The 22,500-nt window shown below is 43.3% G+C and overlaps 3 protein-coding genes across 5 annotated transcripts in view; 2 read left to right on the top strand and 1 right to left on the bottom strand.

Annotated features, from left to right (window-relative positions):
- The window catches only part of lhx6a (LIM homeobox 6a), a 13,525-nt gene extending 9,676 nt beyond the window's left edge, over positions 1–3,849 (top strand). Inside the window, exons 5-9 of one of the 2 annotated variants that reach the window (XM_030354281.1) lie at positions 1,103–1,323; positions 2,092–2,192; positions 2,302–2,397; positions 2,699–2,873; positions 3,489–3,849. In XM_030354281.1, coding sequence (XP_030210141.1) covers positions 1,103–1,323; positions 2,092–2,192; positions 2,302–2,397; positions 2,699–2,873; positions 3,489–3,568 — 673 coding nt within the window. In that variant the 3' untranslated portion in view covers positions 3,569–3,849. The remainder of the gene's footprint in view (positions 1–1,102; positions 1,324–2,091; positions 2,193–2,301; positions 2,398–2,698; positions 2,874–3,488) is intronic. The other variant, XM_030354282.1, reaches the window with a different exon arrangement.
- On the bottom strand, positions 2,874–16,259 carry morn5 (MORN repeat containing 5). 2 transcript variants are annotated; one of them, XM_030354284.1, is made up of 5 exons: positions 15,920–16,259; positions 15,621–15,768; positions 14,738–14,849; positions 14,231–14,362; positions 2,874–2,989 (listed from the first exon to the last, which is right to left on the bottom strand). In XM_030354284.1, exons 1-5 carry the CDS (start codon positions 15,958–15,960, stop codon positions 2,892–2,894), a joined length of 531 nt encoding a protein of 176 aa, XP_030210144.1. In that variant the 5' UTR covers positions 15,961–16,259; the 3' UTR covers positions 2,874–2,891. The 2 variants fall into 2 exon arrangements, with proteins under 2 accessions (XP_030210144.1, XP_030210145.1); XM_030354285.1 differs by lacking the exon at positions 2,874–2,989 and adding an exon at positions 5,111–6,013.
- A 48-nt stretch (positions 16,260–16,307) lies between these two features.
- Positions 16,308–21,358, top strand: ndufa8 (NADH:ubiquinone oxidoreductase subunit A8). The gene is made up of 4 exons (XM_030354286.1): positions 16,308–16,503; positions 17,160–17,323; positions 20,436–20,601; positions 20,936–21,358. The coding sequence occupies exons 1-4, from the start codon at positions 16,453–16,455 to the stop codon at positions 21,071–21,073; spliced, it is 519 nt and encodes a 172-aa protein (XP_030210146.1). The 5' UTR covers positions 16,308–16,452; the 3' UTR covers positions 21,074–21,358.
- Positions 21,359–22,500: the final 1,142 nt, after the last annotated feature.

Here is a 22,500-nt window from a genome sequence, read left to right on the forward strand (position 1 = left end):
CTAAATAACACACACCGTCATTTATTGCAAATGATAACGTTATCGAATCGCTTCTCTAGTCCTTCTCTATCTATTTCTCGATCAGTCCATCTGCCTCTCGGTCTCTGTGTCCTTTAAACGGCTACCCTTTGTCCAGAAGAGAAGGTCAGGTGGTTTGTGTTTATGTGTATAGGTTTGTGCCTGACCTCACTGTTGCTATCGGTTACAGCGGGGCGATTGCCGAGATGGTGATGTCATGCCAGTCTTTATTCATCTTCCCTTGAATGTAAAATCATCCTACCATGTTCAGGCTGTGTGTCAGTGTGCGTGAGTGTGTGTCATGCATGCACGAGAGTGTGCGCAAGCATGGGAGTGTGTGTGTGTGTGCCAGCATGGTTGTCTATGTATGTATGTATGTGCGTGCGTGCGTTAGTGTGTGTGTGCCTGCATGTATGTCAATGTATGTGTTAGTGTGTGTGTGTGTGTGTGTGTGTGTGTGTGTGTGAGTGTGTGTGTGTGTCAGGGCCTTCATGCATCAGAAGGGAAATTGTAGGTGTTGGTTTGTTGACATTTTCGGCTCAGCTTGCAGCCTCAGACTGAATCCTCAGAGGCTGAATCTGAGTTGAAGGCCATATCCTTCTCCAAGGTCGGTTCCTCAAAGCCCTCCGAGTTCACACTGAGAACAAGGAGTCTGCCAAGGCTTCCAGCTAACATTAACAAATAGAATACTCACACACATGTGCGCTCTCACACACACACACACACACACACACAATGACGAGTGTGTGTGTTTATTTGTGAGTGGGATAGGAATGATGTGTTAATACTGCTTGGAAGTTGAGTCACAAAGTGGCGGCCAGATCATTTCACAAACAACATATTTTTGGTTTATTGTAAAAATGTTCTCCTGGATCATAATTCCTCATTCTCTCTCAATGTGTGTCTCTCTCTCTGCTCTTGCTCCTCTCTCTCTCTCGCTCTCTCTCTCTCTCTCTCTCTCTCTCTCTCTCTCTCTCTCTCTCTCTCTCTCTCTCTCTCTCTCTCTCTCTCTCTCTCTCTCACTCTTTCTGTCTCTCTGTATCCCACCCTCGTCTCCCCTGTGGTTTCCCTCTGTATCTCACAGTAGGTTCGGTACTAAGTGTGCACGCTGCGGTCGGCAGATCTACGCCAGCGACTGGGTGCGGCGGGCCCGGGGCAATGCTTACCACTTGGCGTGTTTCGCCTGCTTCTCATGTAAGAGGCAGCTGTCGACCGGAGAGGAGTTTGGCTTGGTGGAGGAGAAGGTCCTGTGCCGGGTGCATTACGACACCATGGTGGAAAACCTCAAACGGGCTGCCGAGAACGGTCAGTACACCCAGCTTTTCTCTTTCCTTTTGAGATTGTTTTTTTTTTCTTGCTTTTTCATTTTTTCTTCTTCTGCTGCTGCTGCTGTAGTCGTCCAACAATATGTTTTGGCTCAGGGACCCCCCCCCCCCACCCCTCTCCCCCTCCCCCTCTAAGCCACATAGATAATTATGTTTTTGTGTCTGGTGCATGGCTTTTTTTTTTTGTTGTTTGAGGTTTTGTTTTGAATGAGTGCCACTAATAAGAGTATTAGTGGCTGTGTTTAACTGTCCGCTCAAATGATTTCCCCCTTGAGAAACTAAATTAGTCTTAAATGGCGTAGCATGTTGTGGTAGTGTCTACTTAGTGTCGTTTAGTCGATACTGTCATACACAGAAGACACATTGCATTGTTCCTCAGTGAGTCCACCAAGTGAAAACAACACAGAAGAGAAGAGCTGGTAACAAATGAAGCCCAGTTGTTTCACCAAAACAAGCACACAATTTGAATCCTGGATCTCAAACGCTCCTCTTTCACTAAGATAACTTGTGTCATATTGGCCATGCAAATATAAGCAAATATTATAACGGATTCCAATTTCTGTCACGAGTCCAACGGATGAAGAAACCACTACTAGGATTCCTATCGCTGTATGCAAAGTGCTACCAATAGCAAGAACAGTCATTGTGATAACAAGCCGGCTCAATGAAACTCATTGCTTTGAATAACGCCACACTCCAGTGCATTGTAATAATAAATAACCAAAATGCTGTCCCTGTCTTTCTTCAGGCAGTGGAATAACCCTGGAAGGAGCCGTTCCAACAGAGCAGGACACCCAGCCCAAACCGGCCAAGAGGGCGCGGACGTCCTTCACAGCAGAACAACTGCAGGTCAGACCCTCGCGTCCACACAGGCGCCACTCCGAGGGGAAAGGACCAATGTGAACACGAAGTATAGACGATGTTATGCTAACGGCTGGTTCCTTGGTTTCTGCTGCAGATCATGCAGGCTCAGTTCGCCCAAGACAACAACCCCGACGCCCAGACGCTGCAGAAGCTTGCAGACATGACGGGGCTGAGCAGGAGGGTTATACAGGTAAGCACGTGATTGATGCGTGCAGACAGAATACATCAGAGGATGACTTTAATGAGGGCCAAAGTTTGAACAGGGGGGGAAATTGGAGTTTTATTATAAATGCTATTTAATATATTTAGTTTGTTTTAAGATTGTTAATGTGATGAATTGTATCAATGTTTAAAGTTAGTTTAATATTTCAGTGAAATGTTTTTTACCCATGTTTTTGATGGAAAAATGTACTCATGTGAGTTGTGTGCGACATTTGTCAGTGAAATGCACCTACAGCTTGTTGACGGCTGGTTGTATCGCCGCTTCATAGGTCTGGTTTCAAAACTGCAGAGCAAGACACAAAAAACACACCCCGCAGCACAGCGGGGGACCCCAGGGACACCCCCAGTCCCGGATCCCGTCCTCGCTGCCGGATGAGCTTCATTACTCGCCCTTCGGGAGTCCTGAGAGGGCGCGCATGGTGGCCCTCCATGGCTACATCGACAGTGAGTGGCTGCCTTACGTCACTGCTCCTGGTCCTGGTTCCCCGAAGCAGCCCTTCTGGTCCTTTTCCGCTCACTCGAGTCGTTAGGAAGACCCGTCGCATGACTGAGCCGTTGTGCTAGAGCAGATTTCACAGTCTTTCACTGAACGGGATGATTATTATTAAGATTCAGATTCACATTTTGATTTTAATTCAAATTAGGAGCAGATTTTAATTTAGGTTTGAATTCATAGTTGGATTTAGAATGTACCATAAAATGAATTATTATACATATAAAATAATATGTCATAAGAACTTCAGGGGAAAAAAATATAAAAAACTTCAAAATGAATTGGATCAATACATATTTGAAACAGATAGAAAAGCATTTATATAATATATAAAGAACATAAATGTATAACTTCTGCATTAGTTTCATTGTGAATGTGATCACATGGAAGGGATTTAGCATGGGCCTTATAGTGTTCCTAGCCTTTGGAGATCAACTAAATAACCATTACTGTTGAACGTAACAGAAGGGGCAGCATTTATTCAGCCACTTCCAAGCTGCTGTACTCTACTGCACCTGCCTCGTCTCCATCTGACCTCCTCTCTCCCGCTCTCCCTCCGTCCCCAGGTCACCCCTTCTCCGTCCTCACCTCCCAGAGCCACCCCCACCAGGCCATGTCCCTACCACAGCTGCCCCTCAGTCGCTAGCCCCCCCCCCCCCCCCCCCCCCCCCCCCACACACACACCACACCACACCACCGCCCTCTCCACCCCTGACCTGTGAACCCTGACCCCGGCCGTCGGCCACTTCCACCAAATGGACCCCTGCGGGCCCCAAGGGAGTCAACTTGGAGTGGAGAAAAAAAAAAGACTTAAACAACTCCACCACCCCCCCAGCCCCCAACTCCACTCACTCAGCAGGAATGCAAGAGAGAAAATAAATGAAGAAGAAGAAGAAAAAGAAGAAGAAGAAGAAGAAGAAGGAGAAGGAAGGGACAGGATTAGACAGGATTCTATCTCCATCAGGTGATGGCGTTGAAGGCGTTTTTGTCCCGAGCAGGACGTTGCCCTCTCCTAGGTTACCCCCTGACAAGGACCCATCGCTCCCCCCTTCCCCTCCCCCCTGTGTGACCACCACCCCCACCTGCTCCACTCCCCCAGCCCCCCCCCCCCCCCCCCCTGATCTGATTCCTACTTGAATACAGGGAGGGGGGGGGGCCCTCTGAGACTCTGAAGTGAACCCAGGGTGGAGGTTTCCGTTGTGGCTTGTGGGGTTCTGCTCACAGCTCAGTTGACTGGAGGTATGACTCCGCCATCTTTTCTCTCTCAGCGGCCCCGAAAGGAAAATGAAATGCCGGAACGTTTGGGTCCCTTTCTGTCCGCAATGAAAAATTCCTTAATTCTTTAGTAATAGAAAATGGTGCCTTACATTATGCGTAATTCAACAACAATTTAATAACAAATTTTGTATTCATTTAGCAAAAGATTTAAAAACCTTGTCATCCTCCTAAATGCCTTCAAATTGTACCGAAACATTGTTGATTGTTAAAATTAGACCCAGGGGCGGACAGGCTCTTAAAAACTACCACAAACCGGTTAATCTACCACTGTATTGTTATTTTTTTCATGGGGAGAAAGAGAGAAGGAGGTCTAAAGTGTTCAAAAATGGTGAATCAATTTCCAATGCTAAATGTAAAATTCTTTAGTATTTTTCTTACGCTGTAAGTGAAATATTTATGATTTCTGGGGACTCCTGCGAAGGTTATGTCTATATTGCTCTTTCTCTCCCTCCCTTTTTCTCTAAGTCTCTCTCCATATCCCTCTCTCTTTATCTCTCTCTCTCTGCACAGGAGTAAATTAAGTTCTGGTACAAAATTACAATATGAAAACAGACTGGGAATTGTCCATTGTAAGATACGTTTATTTTTTTTCTGTGTGTGTGCGTGTACATACATGTGTATGCATGTGTGTGTGTGTGTGTGTGTGTGTGTGTGTGTGTGTGTGTGTGTGTGTGTGCATCCGTGTGTGTGTGCGTGTGTGTGTGCGTCTGTGTGTTTAATGGCAGGGCTAGAGACGATGCCCCTGTATTTAAGTGACATGGCCGTTCTGTGAAGAACAGGACGATGTGATGTTGAAGAGACGGGGACAGGCCCACAGCCTCTGTGTATTTATTGAGATGGTTAACCCCTGTAAAGCACTTTTACCCCTCCTTGCTGAATCTGTTTTGCTTTGTAAAAAAATATGAAAAAATACATTGAAAAAAAAAAGTTTATTTGATAGACTGTGCATCCTAAATGTTTTGTGTAATAAATTACAATAAAATAGAATGTGAAATCATTGTTTTTTGGGGTTATTTAGAAATATTGGCTGGTGAACCAATGGCAAAAAGCATAAAAAGCATACAAATGAATCTCTCTGAAACAGATAACCAGTATACATTACTCCATTGGTTTTATATTCTAAATTATAGGTTTACGGTTTCAGTTAAAATAAAATTCAGCGCCTAACTATAAACATACTGATAGAATTTGTTCCACGGTAAAAGCTTGTTTAGACATGTGAAGGAAAGTCCACACTTTCTTTCATATTTGTATGTGTGTGTTGCATATGTGTGTGTGTGTGTGTGTGTGTGTGTGTGTGTGTGTGTGTGTGTGTGTGTGTGTGTGTGTGTGTGTGTGTGTGTGTGTGTGTGTGTGTGTGTGTGTGTGTGTGTGTGCGTGTGCGTGCGGGAGAGGGCTAGCACTAGTTTTTTTTATAAAACAGGAAGTAATTAGAATCCCTGTCCCTGATTGGCTCTTTGTGGGTCATGTCTTTCAAAGGTTAGGTTTACATAAAACCCTGTGTAACCAGCCTCTCAGTTAAGCAGGCTAGATTTTTTAGAATTGATAGGCCTACTAATTTTTTTATTTTGATCAGGCTTTTCAGTCGGTCGAAAAAATATAGCAAAATCCAACCAACTATTAAACAGAAACCTGCACGACAACAAACCAATAACACCAAGGTCGTCTTCTGCATAAAGGTTCCTTTGCTTTCAGTGACATACCGAGGTGCTTTAGAAGTCTTTGTTTTCGTTCTAGATGTCCGCATCGTGTCCAACGATCTCATCCCAAGCTTTCCTACACGTACGAACGATCCAATCGTGCTCGCGGTCGTCTGGAAGAGATTCAACAGAAATACGTGTCTTCAGGCGGGGCATAGCGTTTAAAACCCTCCCAAAATTACATTCGCAATGTAACACTTGAAATACATGACAATCAGCGGAATTGTTCTCTGTAGGCCTATATTATGGGTGAATTATTATAATGCATGTCTGTGGGCGTGAAGGTGGGGCCTACGAGGGCCATTCAAACCGCGGGGACGTTTGTGAAATCAAGACACGATCGACAATTAGGAGAAAATAACTTCTCGGAGCTACTTCACACCCAAATAAATAATGCCCCAAAAATTGACGCCAATCTTTTTTTTTTTTTTTTTTTTTAGGAAATGACTGCGAGAGCCGCTCATAATAAACACTTTTAATTGTTAAAACTATAATGAGTTGCTAATTGCAGGGGAAGTGAGAAGCAATTCTTTTTTTTTGACTGGAGCACGCGCAGCTGCACGCACTTGAGCCGCTCGCGGGCCTCACCCCAGGTTCCACCACGCGAGGGGCTTCCATTGTAGGCGGCAGGTCTCCCAACTCTCCGCTGATTGGATGTAATTGCCCGCGAGGGGCTATAACACTAACAGCCTCTTCAAGTCGCCTCTTTCTCCACCCGCCATTCTACCTGCCTCGCGCGCACACACTCAGATCAGCAGGTTATTTGAAAATGTGCGTCTCGCTATAACAGTGCGCGTCCCACAAGAGGCTTCAGCTTCTAACAGCTGCCGCGAGACACTACCACAAGTCTTTGTGTGACCGGAGCAGTCAAAGGACATTTCTTCAGCGATGTTTTCCAAGACTTAATTACAATAGCGCGCGCGGCCACGAGGAGATGACCGCAATTAACGCTGCCCGATCCCGCACGTGCGATTCGATTGGTCTGGATATAATGATGCCATTAAGACATTTTTTTTTTATTTGCTTGCAATTTCGCACTCTTGAGACAACGTTAATGTGAATATTTAAGTCATCCTTAATAATAAATATAGTAATCTCGGAACAGGTGGCTGTATATTTAGTTTGGCTGCATGCAGTCTTAAGACTGAGCTGTTAGTAACGCGGGATGTAGCCTATCTGTCCCATATAGGAGCCCAAAGGCCCAAAGCGTTTTAGCAAAAATATAAACAAATAATAATATAATATAAATATGAATACTAATGTCACACATCATAATAAGAGCCTATCTGATCTTATATCAGGTCTACAAGAATGGTGCAATTATGAATAACAGAATATTAGAATTAGAATTACAAGATCTAATTCTAGTTGTACCAATTAAATTAAAGTTCCACAAAACACATGTTGATTAACCAATGTTCTGCATTATCTGTGGAGAAGAGAACGTGTGTGGAAGCAATAATGGCACCTTGTTAGAGTGTGTTTATCTTAATCCTTAAAATATACTCAGAAGTGAAAGTGTTTCCTTCCAACCTAATGGCAACGAACTCAAAACAAACAGACACACACACACACACACACACACACACACACACACACACACACACACACACACACACACACACACACACACACACACACACACACACACACACACACACACACAGAGGTGCACAGAAGCACACACACACACACAGAGGTGCACAGAAGCACACACACACACACACACACACACACACACACACACACACACACACACACACACACACACACACACACACACACACACACACACACGCACACAACCTTGACATGGTCTCATTATGTACAGCAACAAGCAAATAATTGCATTACAAAAGTTTACAATTGTTGTTTTGATGTAATCAACCATTTACTACTGCGTGACTTTTTAGATTAAAATGAAAAAAGTGTCAAATGAAATAAAAATGTACGAAAGGTCTACTGACGTGATTGCTACTGTTCTACCATATTTATCCTCTTTATATATTATTACTGATGTTTATTTATTTGTTCATTTATTTTAGATTTACTTTGACTATTATTATTATAATTAACAATAATATTCATAATGATGCTATCAATGAAGAAATATATTCTTTAGTGTATGTATTGCATTCAAATGCTGATCTGTTAAAACCCAAGGTTCCCTGGTTGCTGACGGGTTCGCCGTCAAAGCCCCCTCAGCGGGTAAGGGACAAAGGGAGGCGAGGGGTTCAGTCCCCGGCCGGGGGTGTCCTCGGCAGTGGAATGTTTTGAATGCTGAAGGCCCTCCTGAGCAGAGGGTGGAAGGGGAAGCCTGGCTCCAGAAACAGGAAAGTGGACAGAAGAACAAAAAGCGATACATGGTCCGCTTCTGCGGCTGCCCCTCCGCTGCTGTGTGCTGTTGCTCAGCGCCACGTGTGTGTGTGTGTGTGTGTGTGTGTGTGTGTGTGTGTGTGTGTGTGTGTGTGTGTGTGTGTGTGTGTGTGTGTGTGTGTGTATCTAGGTGTGTGTGTGTGTGTGTGTGTGTGTGTGTGTGTGTGTGTGTGTGTGTGTGTGTGTGTGTCCATGTCTATGTGTGTGTGTGTGTGTGTGTGTGTGTGTGTGTGTGTGTGTGTGTGTGTGTGTGTGTGTGTGTGTCTATGTCTATGTGTGTGTGTGTGTGTGTGTGTGTGTGTGTGTGTGTGTGTGTGTGTGTGTGTGTGTGTGTGTGTGTGTGTGTGTGTGTGTGTGTGTGTGTGTGTGTGTGTGTGTGTGTATGTATGTGTCTCTGTCTGTGTCTGTGTGGAAGAGAATCCACACGAATCCCTTTGATAGGTAAAAGTGATTTACAACTGAGATTTGAATGGATCACACATGCACAATGAAATTGAACGGAAACATGACGGAAAAAAAGGCTGACGTTAGACTATGTTTCAATGTGCCCTTCCCAGCTCCTGACCAGGAGAAACCACTAGTACTGATTGACTGATGTTGTTTTCTATGATTAATTAATTTAACAGTTGCCACATTGTGCGATATATCTTTCACAGTTTATATAATGCATCCTCCTACAGGTTAACAATGACGCCAAAAAGTTGTGGTTTTGCTATCTTATGTCATGAGGTAATTCTACTGCACACACACACACACACACACACACACACGCGAGAACATGAGCCACACACACATGGGCACACACACACACACACACACGCAGACACACGCACAGAGACATACACACACAAAAACACATACACATACACACACACACACACACACACACAAACATTCACAAATACACTCATTCTTTCTTTCTTTTCTTCCTTCCCTTTCCTTTGCTTTCCTGTCCTCTCCTGGGCATTTCCTTAACCCTTGCTACCCGGTCTGACCGCAGCCTACATGGCCCTACCATACCTGTGGGAATTAGGCCATTAAAACTAACAACTACCCACTGGTTAGCAACAGAATACAGATGGTAGGTGTAGCACTTCATACCATAGGTTTCCTCGGGTATTAAAGCCTTTCAACTTTTGTCCTTGACTACAGACAAGCTAAAAATAGCCGTTACCCTCAGTGGACATCAATACTACTGACATTTCAGACATTTAAAGTTAAAAAAATGTAAGTGCAGGAAATGATTCCACAAATATTCCACAGATGATTATCAATGCAACTAACATAGTCCATGAGTGTAATTTACATGTTGGGGATTGTGCTGCAAACCAGCTAAGCATTCATAGATCTAATCAGACCCATTTCTGAAAATCCCCAACAATCCCAGTAGAAAACCAGCAGGCAGAGATCTGACGAATCACATCCAAACCAAACTCATCACCTCTGATTGCCTGTGATCCATTGTACTGATAACTGAACTCTGTAAATGATATCTTACTTTTTCCTAATGGTCACTCCTAACACAGCATATCTAATCTATGATCAATCTGGTCCACCATTATAAGGAACAGGTGAGTTGTTTATTTCCACATTGGTTCCATGATGATTTATGAATAATTCATCTATTCATTTTATCTTCCAAGCAGGCAGGGCTGAGAAGCAATGCTTATTCTCTGTAGCTTAGGCAAAAAAAACAAACAGCCATGTCACCATCATGACATCACTAGCGTAACAACACCATCCCAACACCACCATCATGACATCACTAGCGTAACAACACCATCCCAACACCACCATCATGACATCACTAGTGTAACAACACCATCCCAACAACACCACCATCATGACATCACTAGTGTAACAACACCATCCCAACAACACCACCATCATGACATCACTAGTGTAACAACACCATCCCAACACCACCATCACAACCTCACCATCATAACACCACCATCGCAACACAAGCCTCAAAACACCACCCTCACAACACCACCGTCACAACACCACCGTCGCAACACAAGCATCACAGCACCACCATCGTGACACTACCGTCGCGACACCACCATCGCGACACCACTATCTCAACACCACCATCACAACACCAACATCACGACACCAGCATCAGAACACCACCATCACGACACCACCATCACGACACCACCATTGCGACACCACCATCATAACACCACCATCATAACACCACCATCATAACACCACCATTTCCATTATCATATCACAGTTAAACAGTTTAACATAAATGTATTGTGCCTGCTGCAGCAGGTTAATGATATTGGCTCTCCTTGCTAGACACCTCTGTGAGAACCCAATTTGCTCCCAGAAGTACCTCATTCACAAATAATAGCTGAACGCGAAGGATGTCCACGCAGCTCAACTGAACCTTTATACATCTGACCCACATAAGCAGAGATGGTCGTCTTACAGAAAACCTTAATGAAAACCTACACACATCGTACAATATAAATCATAATGGTGAAGATCAGTACGTACTCAAGTTTTTCTTGATCCACTAAATCACCAACTGTGTTTTTCACATTTCTCTTTTAAACAAAAGCACATGCCCTCAAATATCAAAATGCCGCCTTGCAAGAGACAACGGAGCTCATTGGAAATGTAATGTCATATGGCTTTATCCTTACTACATGGGTCATGATGTATTGTTTCCCTCCCTGCTTTCATGATGTCTGGGCGCTATGAAGCCAGAATGTCCTCAGGTATGTTCAGCTTTGTGCCGGAGATATCCTGCCGACACATTCTGTAAAGTGGGCCTTTCTCTTTTTTTCTTTTAGTCTTCTGCAGATGGCATCCAAACAGCCTGGCCCAAACCCCTCTGGGGGAACGTCTATTGTTTTACCATTTGGCACGCAGCCAAATAGGATTGTTATTTTTCCAACTTAACAACGGTTACCAGGCACCCATAAATCAGACGGGACGCAGGGCTTGCTCGGTTGCGGCCGGTGAGATGGAGCTTAGATATTTCCGATAGAGCACGTACAATGGGGGTTCTAGTGAGGTAGAACCCATCAACCCTTCCATGATGCAACATGTGTCGGTACTTGTGTCAAACGGTCCCTTCCTGTCTGCGTCAGACAGCGCACCCCTGGCCTGGGCTTTACTCTAGAGGATGTCTGGTTCTTTACTGTAGAGAAGGGCTTGGTCTTTACTCTAGAGGACAGCTGGGTATTTACTGTAGAGGTCTTTAATTTGGAGGGCCTTTGGGTATTTACTGCAGAGGTCATTACTTTAGAGGACCTTTGGGTCTTTACTGCAGGGGACAGCTGAGTCTTTACTGCAGAGGTCTTTACTGAAGATCCTTCTCAAATGTGGCTTACCTCCCTTCCCTTGGCCTGCAAGACGGAGGCCGCGCAGCAACAAATAGCAACTTCACACCCACTGTGACCAATAGGACCGCAATTCGCTGGGCTGAAAATACATCTGCACAGGATGCAGGAGGAGACTCTCCCACATGCAGAGGAGAGAACCTGTGTTTGTGTGTTTGCAAGGCTGAGTATCTTTCTTTCCATGGCTGCACAACATGCATGGTATGGGTGGGAGCAGACCCTCAAATGCTCGTACGTAGGAACAAAAATTCACTGTCAGTCCCTTTGGATAAAAGCCACGGGTAAATGACTGAAAAGTTAATTGAAAATGGTGTTTATTGTTTATTTTTTAAAAGGATTCCCATTAGGTGTCACCAAAGTGGGATGAGCTAGTCTTCCTGGGGTCCACACATAAAGACACAAACCATAACAGTACACAAGATACAAAATACATAATTCAGCTAACAATGATAATCTAAAAGGAGTAAATTTACTCCTGGCATCATAATAAACATCTTGTTTATTATGATGTTTATAATGATTTATCATTATAAACATCATCAACAACTAATTATTCAGTTAACGTTATTACATTCATGGGTATTGCATTCATATAGTAGGTATGTCCATTCCCTACTCACAAATTTAAATAGTGTATTCTCAAATTGTACTTGAACGAGACTTTGCTATTCAATTTCCGTATATTTAGTGGGCAATTATTCCACTGATTGATGGCACGAAAAATAACTGTTTTCTTTATAGCATTTGATTTTGGACTTGTAGTGTCTGGACTAGTGTCTTCCCCCTGTCCACGAACCCCACCCCAACAGGAACCTGACCAAGTATAAGACAGTAACCTGAACTACACGCACACACACGCACGCACTAATGGTATTAACAATTGAAAAGGCTCTGACCTTAATTTGAAGACGTAACCTTATCAAAAACACACACGCACACGAGTCTCGTTTAGCTAAATGTGAACCAGAAAGCCATCCGCTGTCGATAGCGCCAAAGAGCTCTCTTCCGTTGTGAAACATGTGTATACATGAACACACAAACACACACAACCCCCCCACACAAAAACACACCCCTCCCACACGCACACGCATAAAAACACACATACACACACATACACTCACCCACAGACAGACACACACTATAGATATGCACAGGCATTTAGAATCGTAAACCCTTCTAATTCATGACATCGTCGGATGATGCGAATCACCGTGAGGAGTTAAAAAACTGGCAGAGAAGGTTGGAATTCCTGCGTTGAGACCTGACAGAGCCCATCTCCCTCAAATGAGGAGCTCTGACATTGGGCACCCGATAAATGGAAAAAATGTGTTTTCAATTTTCCACTTAAAGAAAGAAACTGGAAAAAATATATACAAAAAACACCATCATAAAGACGCATGTATGTCAGATGAGTTTGAACAATAACCTATCCACAGAGGGTCATGAGGGGCTATTTTATTGTTTATTATCTTATTGTCTGTTTTGTTTATTGTCTATGACAACGATTGTGTCCCTTAAGTAAGTGACATGCTGCTTGTCTTTAGTGACGCCTTCATCTCCTTGCTTACTAGATCTTCCTCGATTCTAATATCAATTCTATTACAAAAGCATGAAAATGTAGCTTAAAAGTAATGCAGACCTTCATATAGTTGAAATAATCATATTAAATATATATTGTATTGGATATCATCCAATGCAACTTATTTGTGTACGTGTGTGTGGTTGTGTGTGTGTGACCCCGCCCTATGCCCCAAGTCAACTGGGATCAGCTACATCCCGTCATGACCCTGATTCTTGATCCCCTGACCGCAGACACGGCGGGTCAAGAAAGGTGATTGTTGATGTTTGGACAGGATGACATTCAGTCAGTTCACCTGAAGCAAGTCATCACCACGGTTAAGTAAACCCCCTCTTTAAGATCTTTAGACACGACTGTGCCTCGTACGGACCGGACCTCTTGCATTGCTCATGGTTTAAGTGCATCAAATCGTCTTGATGATGAATCATGCGACACAGATCGGACGGGATACAAATGTCCATTATTTTACAACCACAGTGGCGTACCTGATCGTATCTGATGTGGTCCATTGAGCTGCTTTAAATGTTGATTTTAATGTGATTTCCCCGTTAAAATATTTTTCAATGATTACAGCATGCATTGACATGTAATATAGCAAGTAAGAGAGTCCTTATACTTTATCCACTACTTCCTCCCAATTGAACTGTTTGGGTTTTGGGACTGCATCAACAGGTCAGAATAAAACACAATCACATGCTTGTATTTCATGTTCCACATCCTTTTATCCTATTTGATAATGCAGCAAATAAAGGACATAAAAATACTAGGAGAGAGTGGGAGTGACTCAGGATATCTAGCTATTTGCTATTTGTGGTTCAAATCCCTGGCGCCGCCTAGCTAAGTGTCAAGATGTCCCTGAGCAAGACACCTAACCCTAACAGCTCCCAGCGCTTTGAGTAGCCACTGGTCTGAAAGCGCTTAATAAATGCCTCCCATTTGCTGTCAGAATAAGGTATTACTAAAGAGTAGATACTGAGTGTATAGAGTGCACAATGTGATGGATTGCGTCTCACCGGCCGTTCTGAGGAAGTAACCGGTGTAGGTCTTCACGATGCGGTTGGAGGGGTAGTAGAAACCGTCCCCACAGTCGTAGCACCCTTCTGGGATGACGTGCGGTGGGTGCGAATCAGTTAGCTGAGACTCTCCTGTAGAGAAAACATACACAAAGAGAAGGAGGGTGTTAAATAAATAATGTTAAATAATCCTGGTTATTCCAACATTTTCAAAATATAAATTTAGTCTGTTGTTTCATGGCCCATAGTCCTTTTTTATGCAAATCCCTTTGTTACATATTTTAAAGGTGGTATTTAAATAAAGTTAAGTTATTATTACTTTCATTATTATCTTCTTTTTTTTTTACAGTGTACCAATGTTTCGTCAATTGAAGGACCTACAGGCAGGTGCAGACGATGGGGCTCGAACCCAGAAACTTTCTGCTCAGCCATTACTCTATCCTACCCCATACTATAAAATAAAGAGTGATGGAGGGGCTTTAAGAGGATGAGAAGATGCATGGTGACCTGCAGGTCTCAGCCCGTTACATCTCTCGCTGTAGAAACGCCGGTCATAGCCATCACAGTAAGCCCAGTCATTGTCCTGGAAGACCAGACCATCAGCAAAGGTAAAAGTCCCCTGGAGAACAAATGATATAATACATGTATGAAACACTACGCCTTATATGATAAATATATATACTTGTATATATATATATATTATATTTCAATAATAAATAAATAAATTTGTAACAATAACGTAATCCATCATCAGATATATACGTACTTATATATATTTATATATGATGAAGCTATATCAGATATATAGATATAGATATGTATATATATTTTTCCTGATATACTTGATGCATCACATGTTATATATATATAGATACATACATACATACAACTGATATATCTATTTAACATGTGAATATTACGTTTAATAACTGTATAACTGTTGAAGCTGTGTCCGTAGACCTGGGGTTCATTGTGCGAGAATGGTAATCACTTGTATTTTAACTGTCATCAAAAGAGGATTCAACTTATAGGATGGCCCTTGTCTCGAGTATGCATGAATGGAATGATACCGTGTATGCAAAAAACAAGGAGAAGGACACGTAAAAGTAGATAGAGCAACTCAATAACCAGGAAAACAATGTGAGCGATTGCTAAAGGGGAACATATGTAGTGCAACTATAACCAATGGGAACGAAACACACATGCACAAACGTACGGCAAGAGCAGCTTCCTCACACACACACACACACACACACACACACACACACACACACACACACACACACACACACACACACACACACAGACATAGACACACACACACACACACACACACACACACACACACACACACACACACACACACACACACACACACACACACACACACCTGTTTGGCCAGTCCTTTCTCCCATGTCGCTTCATATTTACTTCCATTTGGAAAGTGCATCACTCCTTTTCCATGAAACATCCCATCCTTCATCTCACCAATGTATGTAGTCTCTGTGGGAAAGGTGTATTCACCAGTCCCTTCCATTCTGCAACATAGCAACATTATCTTAGCAAAATATAACACGTATGTATTATGTGCACTGCATGTAATATATGCAGTGACTTATTACATACATTGACAAGTGAAGCTGTGGTTATGGGTCGCATGACTACAACCACAACAACATTTGGACCTACATTCCATTTTTCTGATCTCCTTTGTAACTGCGTGGCTCCATTATTATATTCGCTATCGTCTCTTCAACAAGACAAACAGTGACAAAGACGTCCAATCAAAGGATCAAAACATGAAGAAAAAGTTTGCCATTCGCTACAGCAGTGACGAAGGATGGTGTTGATGGTGTATCCATGGAAACCAAGTAGGGGCGCAAAATGACCTCCTTATATTTCGTTCCATCGTTTTCTTTATGCATAGATTTAATAAGGAAAGTAAAACGTTCTAAAACAATACACAAACAAACGTACATTATAAATATATGACGTCGTTAAATATTTACAGCTCAATGTTGTGCGTGTTCAAAAAGTATTCAGTTGCTCATATGTTGGCCTACGTCATTTGTATGCGCCACCCAAACCGCGAGCATGCGCAGTAACCTGACCTTCCTAGCCGCTTCCTCGTCGCTCGTCTTGTAGTCCGACGAGGACCTTGGATGGGTATTAGATTTAGCTCTTAATTTCCAGCATTTGGGTCAGTGTGCAAAGATTCAACCATGCCCACGAAGGTGGACCTGCCCACCTTGGACGAGCTCAGCGTTGATGAGGTGGGTCGCGATCCAATAGTATTGACTGACCCAATGTGACATACCTAGCACAACATGCTAACACTGGCTAACACCAGCCCCGAACCTGAGGTCCACTTTAGGTCATTCACCGTCCGCGGCTTTAGAGACACCACTCTGGTACCTGCTGTATTCGAGCTCTCTCTGTCGTGTTATTAGTAGTGTTGTCTCTAGACTATTATCCATTTTCTGGACGTTTAAATGTATCCCTTCTCTAACATTCAGTCTACAAATATACAAAACGTACTATCCTACTATGCATATTCAGGACATGCACACTAGCCATTATATTATATTATATAACGTAACGTCGTTGTAGGTGAGCCATTGGTGTTCAATCCATCCATTTGAACTGTGATGACAGCAACGTTGTATCACCAACTTGCGTACATTCGTTAACATTGTTATTGCTAATTTTCTCACCACCAATGTTGGGACAACCTATTGTCCTTGCAAGTTAATTGAAATATAGATTTTGTAATTAAGTCCATTGCTGTTGGGCAAGTGTGACAAACATTGATCCTAAATGTAATAAGTTATGACGAAAATCATTAACTTTAGAAATGAATATTGGCAAATGTGTGGGCTCCTTCTTCTCTGGTCCTTACGGTTCTGTTCTGCTCTTTGTTGGTCTTCAGGTCAACGTGTCATCGGCGGTGCTGAAGGCAGCAGCTCACCATTTTGGCTCCCAGTGTGACGCACCCAACAAGGAGTTCATGCTGTGCCGCTGGGAGGAGAAGGACCCCAGGAAGTGTCTCGAAGAAGGCCGCAAAGTCAACGCGTGTGCACTTAACTTCTTCAGGTATACCATGTTCTTTGGTCATCTATGCTAGGCACTATCCTGTTATTTCATTTCAGGGTTTGCTCTGAACAACATTCTTTTGGCTGGTCTGGTTGGTAGAAATGATGGCAGAATTTTCAAACTCGTATATTTTTATTGTTAGAGGAGGATATGCAAGATTGCAACCAAAGCACAGCACTTTGGTCGTGTTCTCATTGTTCATGTATTAATTCACATTTCAGATTGTGTCCAAGGCCACAATCCAAACAAAGCAACTATACGTTTTATTACTTGAGGAAAAGGTTAGACAGAAAAAGGCTCTGTATTAAAAAACGGTTACATTGTTGTTTTTCATCGCAAACCCTTTACCATGTTTGGCAGGACCTTTTTATTTACTATTCAATATGTAAATATAATAATAATAATAGATTAAATTTATATAGCGCTTTTCTCACACTTAAAGCGGTTTACTTAGGGGCACAACAATAGATAAACAAGAAAAAAAAGTTATAGTTGATGGGGCTATGGTTGGTGAGTGATCTAGGAGTAGGCAGAGGAGAAGAGATGTGTCTTGAGGCGGGACTGGAAGATGGTGAGGGACTCGGATATATTAGAATCAGATGTTGGTTTCTGGGAAATATGTCTTCTCTTTGGGTCTTTAGGTGTTTACTTGTTGAGCATATTAGATCAAAAAGTAAATGGATTTACATTATTTATTACACACGCATAACTGTTTTTATACGTGCCTGACTTAACTCTTTAGTCAAGATGTATACATACTTCATTTAGAATGGGGAAAAATTAAATTAATCACTCGACGAGTTGGCTAACAACTAGACCTGCCAAAACTAATATTTAGCAGGAATATTAAGTATGTGTAAATACCTTGCTGTGGGCCTGGTGGCTGCCTCTCTGTGCCAAGTGTCAGGAGAGTCATGTGCCATGACTGCTCCCTCCGCCAAAGTGTTGTTGATAATAGCCGCTAATGGTATCCTAGTCACAATTAATTCAATTTAACACGTATAGCTTACCAGTAAGCTTCTTGAGAGTATCTGTACCACTGTTGTAATGCTTTCTGTATGTGTAATAGTTGCTGCAAGTGATTATTTGATAATTAAAACCATAACAGTAATCAAGCATCTTGTTGGTTCACATTATGTCTACGTTGTAGCATCAATAATAAAAACTGTAATTCTTACCTTGAAATATTGTCTTGAGAGTTGAGCCCTTTTAGCCATGTTATCGTCTGCAATGAGTAATTTATGCTAACATTAGAAATAAGTTGCGTTCTGCCTATTGTTTGCGCTAACCAGAAGCTTATTATTTGTAGCTCCATGGAGTTGGAGAAGTTATAGTCACATTTGCCTGCAGGGCTGTTGTCTTTTGGTGTGAGATTGGCATGCTGAACTCCTGTGCGTGGTAACTAGTAGAAAGTACTGGACGGGTAATTACTGACCTCGGAAGCTGTGGCCAGGATTAAAATAATTAGTTATTCTTGCTCAATTCGGCTCAGAGTTTGAAGATGTCAGTTTTAAAATGTTCCTTCAGAAAGTGTATTTTTACCCCTGTGACTAAATTAGAAAAAAAACCATTCATTTTGAAAAACCCAACTTTCCTACTTTAACTTGTAATTTCCTTTAGGTTGGCCAATGGCCAGGACTCTTCGTTCTATCGTTGAACGTAACATTGTTGTCGTTTTATTCTTGTCGCTTTTCTCATAGTTAGGCCAGCTTGCTCAGACATAACAGTAGACGTGTGTATACATAAGAGTCAATCATAAGTGAGCAGTGACGTTGAATGCCCCTCTGCTCTGCGATATTCTGGGCTTCCGGACATCTGTGGTCCTTTGTGGATATACAGAGAAATGGGCAACTGGCTGCATTTGTATTCTGTCCTCGCGTTAGGGGCGTTCTGAGCTGTTGATAGGAGAAGGGTCTTATGGTTTCCATTAAATGTCTACTTCTACTTTGAAACTAGTTTTAAGTTATGAATTAAAAATCCCTTCCACCATGTGTCATCAAGGCCACACTCTGGAGATTTCAACTAATTATATTATTTACAATTAAGGAGGACTTTGTTATAAAGACATTATTCAAATTATTTATTTTATTTATTATAACATGATTTATAGGTAATAATTTTTAAGTAGTATAAGCTTGAACACGAAAACCTCCCCTGGTAGATTGGTGACCAGTGTATTCTAAGGTATAGACACGGTAATCAGACACATCTATAAGCTAGCTAACTATCAGCTCGGCTGTTCAGCGTCTGTCAAACTGCCAAGGGGAGGGGCTTGAGGAAGTTGTCTGGTGCATTTCACCCTAAACCGATTGTGTCTGTGTTTATGAAAGGTGTTTAGTGTGTGTGTGTGTGTGTGTGTGTGTGTGTGTGTGTGTGTGTGTGTGTGTGTAGGTGCATGTGTGTCTGGGTATTGAACAGGTTGTGGATTTCATCTCTAAATAACACCCACTTCTAAAAACAGGAACACGCGCCAGCCCCCCCCTGACCCAAACGTAAACGGAGGACTCGCGTGACGGAGGATCTGTAATTATCGTAATGGGACGTGGTTTCACCAACGTGTAATTGGGCCCTGGGCCCTGGAGCGCTTGTTTATGTTCTTTGGGAATTTGTCAAACACCTTTCTTTTTTTCTTCTTTAAGAGACACTCCAATCAAATGATCTGGTTCTATAGTTATGACCTTACGGCTGCAAAAAACACAACCCTGGCAATTCAGTTAACGCGTTCTTATCGGAGCGCTTGTCTTCCAAAACTCACAATATCTTCTGGATCCCCTGGTGTAACGTGAGCACTACTGGAATGGCCCAATCTGATCTTAAATCCTGGACTGGGCTCCCGCTCTCCCGGCCCAGGTTAATCTGATAAGAGGAGGGGGATTTGTACTCCCTGGTTCCCATGGTTCTCAGTCAGGTTCTATCTCTCAAGCAAATCAAAGGGAAACTCTGACTCCCTCCAGAGCTCTGGAACCGAGATGACGGCTTTTCTCTGACTCTGATCCAATTGGAAGGCGGAGAGTTTACACTCAACCCTTTTGACATTGTGTGTGTGTGTGTGTGTGTGTCCGTGTGTGTGTGTGTCCGTGTGTGTGTGTGTCCGTGTGTGTGTGTGTTGCAGGCAAATAAAGGGCAACTGTGCCGAGTCGTTCACGGAGTACTGGACCTGTCTGGACTACTCCAACATCGCCGAGCTGCGCCGCTGCCGCGCGGAGCAGAAGAGCTTCGACGGCTGCGTCCTGGACAAGCTTGGCTGGCAGAGACCCGACCTCGGGGAGCTGTCCAAGGTGAGCCAATCGTTAAGCACCGGGAGGGGACAGAGTGATCTGTGATTGGCTGGTTAGAGGGCATAGAACAGAGAGTTATTATGCTAACACTGGCAACTAGCCGAGTAAGAAATGAGAATTGCTGCATTTTGTTGTGTGGACTTAATTGTGTGTTTTCATCAGACATACAATTAAGCGTCATGGTATCATCATCCATAATCTGATATTTTTTTCATATGATCTATCAAATAAATACACAAGCTCTATACGACCATGTTCAAGAATTGTTCCTTGAAGCAATGCCAGGTTGCCCACAGCACACATCATTGATCCACCTCTCACGGTTTCCCTCCAGGTGACCAAGGTGAACACCAGTCGTCCTATCCCAGACAACCCCTACCACTCCCGGCCCCGCCCCGAGCCCAACCAGGCCATCGAGGGCAAGCTGGAGCCCGCCAAGCACGGCAGCAAGATGTTCTTCTGGAGCTGGTGAGGGAGGGCCGGAGCCACGGGCTCTGGCGCGACCTCTCTGGGCATCGGACCCTCAGACGGTCCGAGACAAGGGGGGCTCACACCAGATCGTACCGGGGCACCAACCTGGTTCTTCTGGCGTTGTCAAACACGTCTTTTTTGACTCAAAGAATAGTTCTGTGAACAAGGCTTGCCTCTCTTATCCTTCCTCATGCCCTTATGTAAATGTAACGAGTGGACAAACAACGACACACTGTGTTATGGTTTGTGTTGGGAAAAACTATAATAAAAGTCTAATTTAAAACTCTTTTGTTTTTGGAATTGGTCCAATGTCTGCTTCTCTACAATTTTCATACACTTCTATAAAAACATATAAGGCTCATACGGACGTCATGAGGTGTGGCGTGACCGACGTCAGCGTGAAGGGTCTCCGCTTTGGCAACACCTTGTTTACACGCCTGTGTTTTGTCAGAGCGCGTATTATTGTCACGCTGATACGGGGGGGGGGGTCGGAGGTCAGGGTCATTACCTACGGCCAGAGGCTAGCGGCTTCTGCTTCCTCCTTTTCTCCCCACTAGCTTCCTGTCTTTGACTCGCGGCCAGAAGAGGAGTCATGTTGAAGATACGCAGGGCCTTTAGTGCGCTGCCAACGCGTGTCGGTGGGTGTGCCTGTACACACACACACACACACACACATACACACACGTCCACCACTGACCCGGGTTTGAAGAGCGGAAGTCTATGTCAAGACGTACCGTCCTGCGGAACAACGCTGGCTGTGCCGTCAAATAAACCTATTTTGATAAAGGCCAAGATTAAACGCCATTGTACTAAAAATATTTTATAGTTCATTGTGCGTACCCATAAAAGTAATTGAGGTCGTCTTTCGACACTGCACTAGTCCGGCCACTTCGGATTAGCTTGTTTTGTTGTGTGGTTTGACTTTGTGTTCCGTCTCCAGCCCTAAGCATGCTGGGTATTTAACCTCTGTCAGGTGGTTGATTCCTATTGGGACCAATAGGCTCGCGCTCACAGTTTGACAGCTAAGACACATGAGCACAACAAGTGGTGACACAAGGGTGTTGTTCAGTCATACGATGGAAGGAGGTCTCTTGTCCATCACAGAAATATATATTTTGATGTATTTCTTTTCATACGCTGTCCGTCGGGAACCTTTGGGCTTCATGAGGAATGTCAACACTCAACAGTGAAAATCGAATACGTGTATCGCTCGCTCTCTTGCTTTCTCTTTCCCCCCTCGCGGTGTCCATGTCTCTATGTTTTATGTGAGTCTTCTGAAAAAGGCCCCAATGTATCCTAGGAGGAGGTGTGCTCTGGACCTGTGGCCTATGAGAGACTCGCTTCAAACCCGTCCAGAGAGAGAGAGAGAGAGAGAGAGAGAGAGAGAGAGAGAGAAGGTACAAGTAGATAACACAAGTAAAACAATAA

Source organism: Gadus morhua, chromosome 4, assembly GCF_902167405.1.
Source record: "Gadus morhua chromosome 4, gadMor3.0, whole genome shotgun sequence".
Classification (NCBI taxonomy): Eukaryota; Metazoa; Chordata; class Actinopteri; order Gadiformes; family Gadidae; genus Gadus; species Gadus morhua.

Coding starts and splice junctions, on each gene's coding strand:
- morn5 (XM_030354284.1), bottom strand. CDS start 15,960: ATGGAGCCACGCAGTTACAAAGGAGATCAGAAAAATGGAAT. Junction 14,363..14,737: donor TAACGGGCTGAGACCTGCAG/GTCACCATGCAT, acceptor TTTTCTCTACAG/GAGAGTCTCAGCTAACTGAT. Junction 2,990..14,230: donor TTACTTCCTCAGAACGGCCG/GTGAGACGCAAT, acceptor AATCTGCTCTAG/CACAACGGCTCAGTCATGCG.
- ndufa8 (XM_030354286.1), top strand. CDS start 16,453: ATGCCCACGAAGGTGGACCTGCCCACCTTGGACGAGCTCAGCGTTGAT. Junction 16,504..17,159: donor ACGAGCTCAGCGTTGATGAG/GTGGGTCGCGAT, acceptor GTTGGTCTTCAG/GTCAACGTGTCATCGGCGGT. Junction 20,602..20,935: donor ACCTCGGGGAGCTGTCCAAG/GTGAGCCAATCG, acceptor GTTTCCCTCCAG/GTGACCAAGGTGAACACCAG.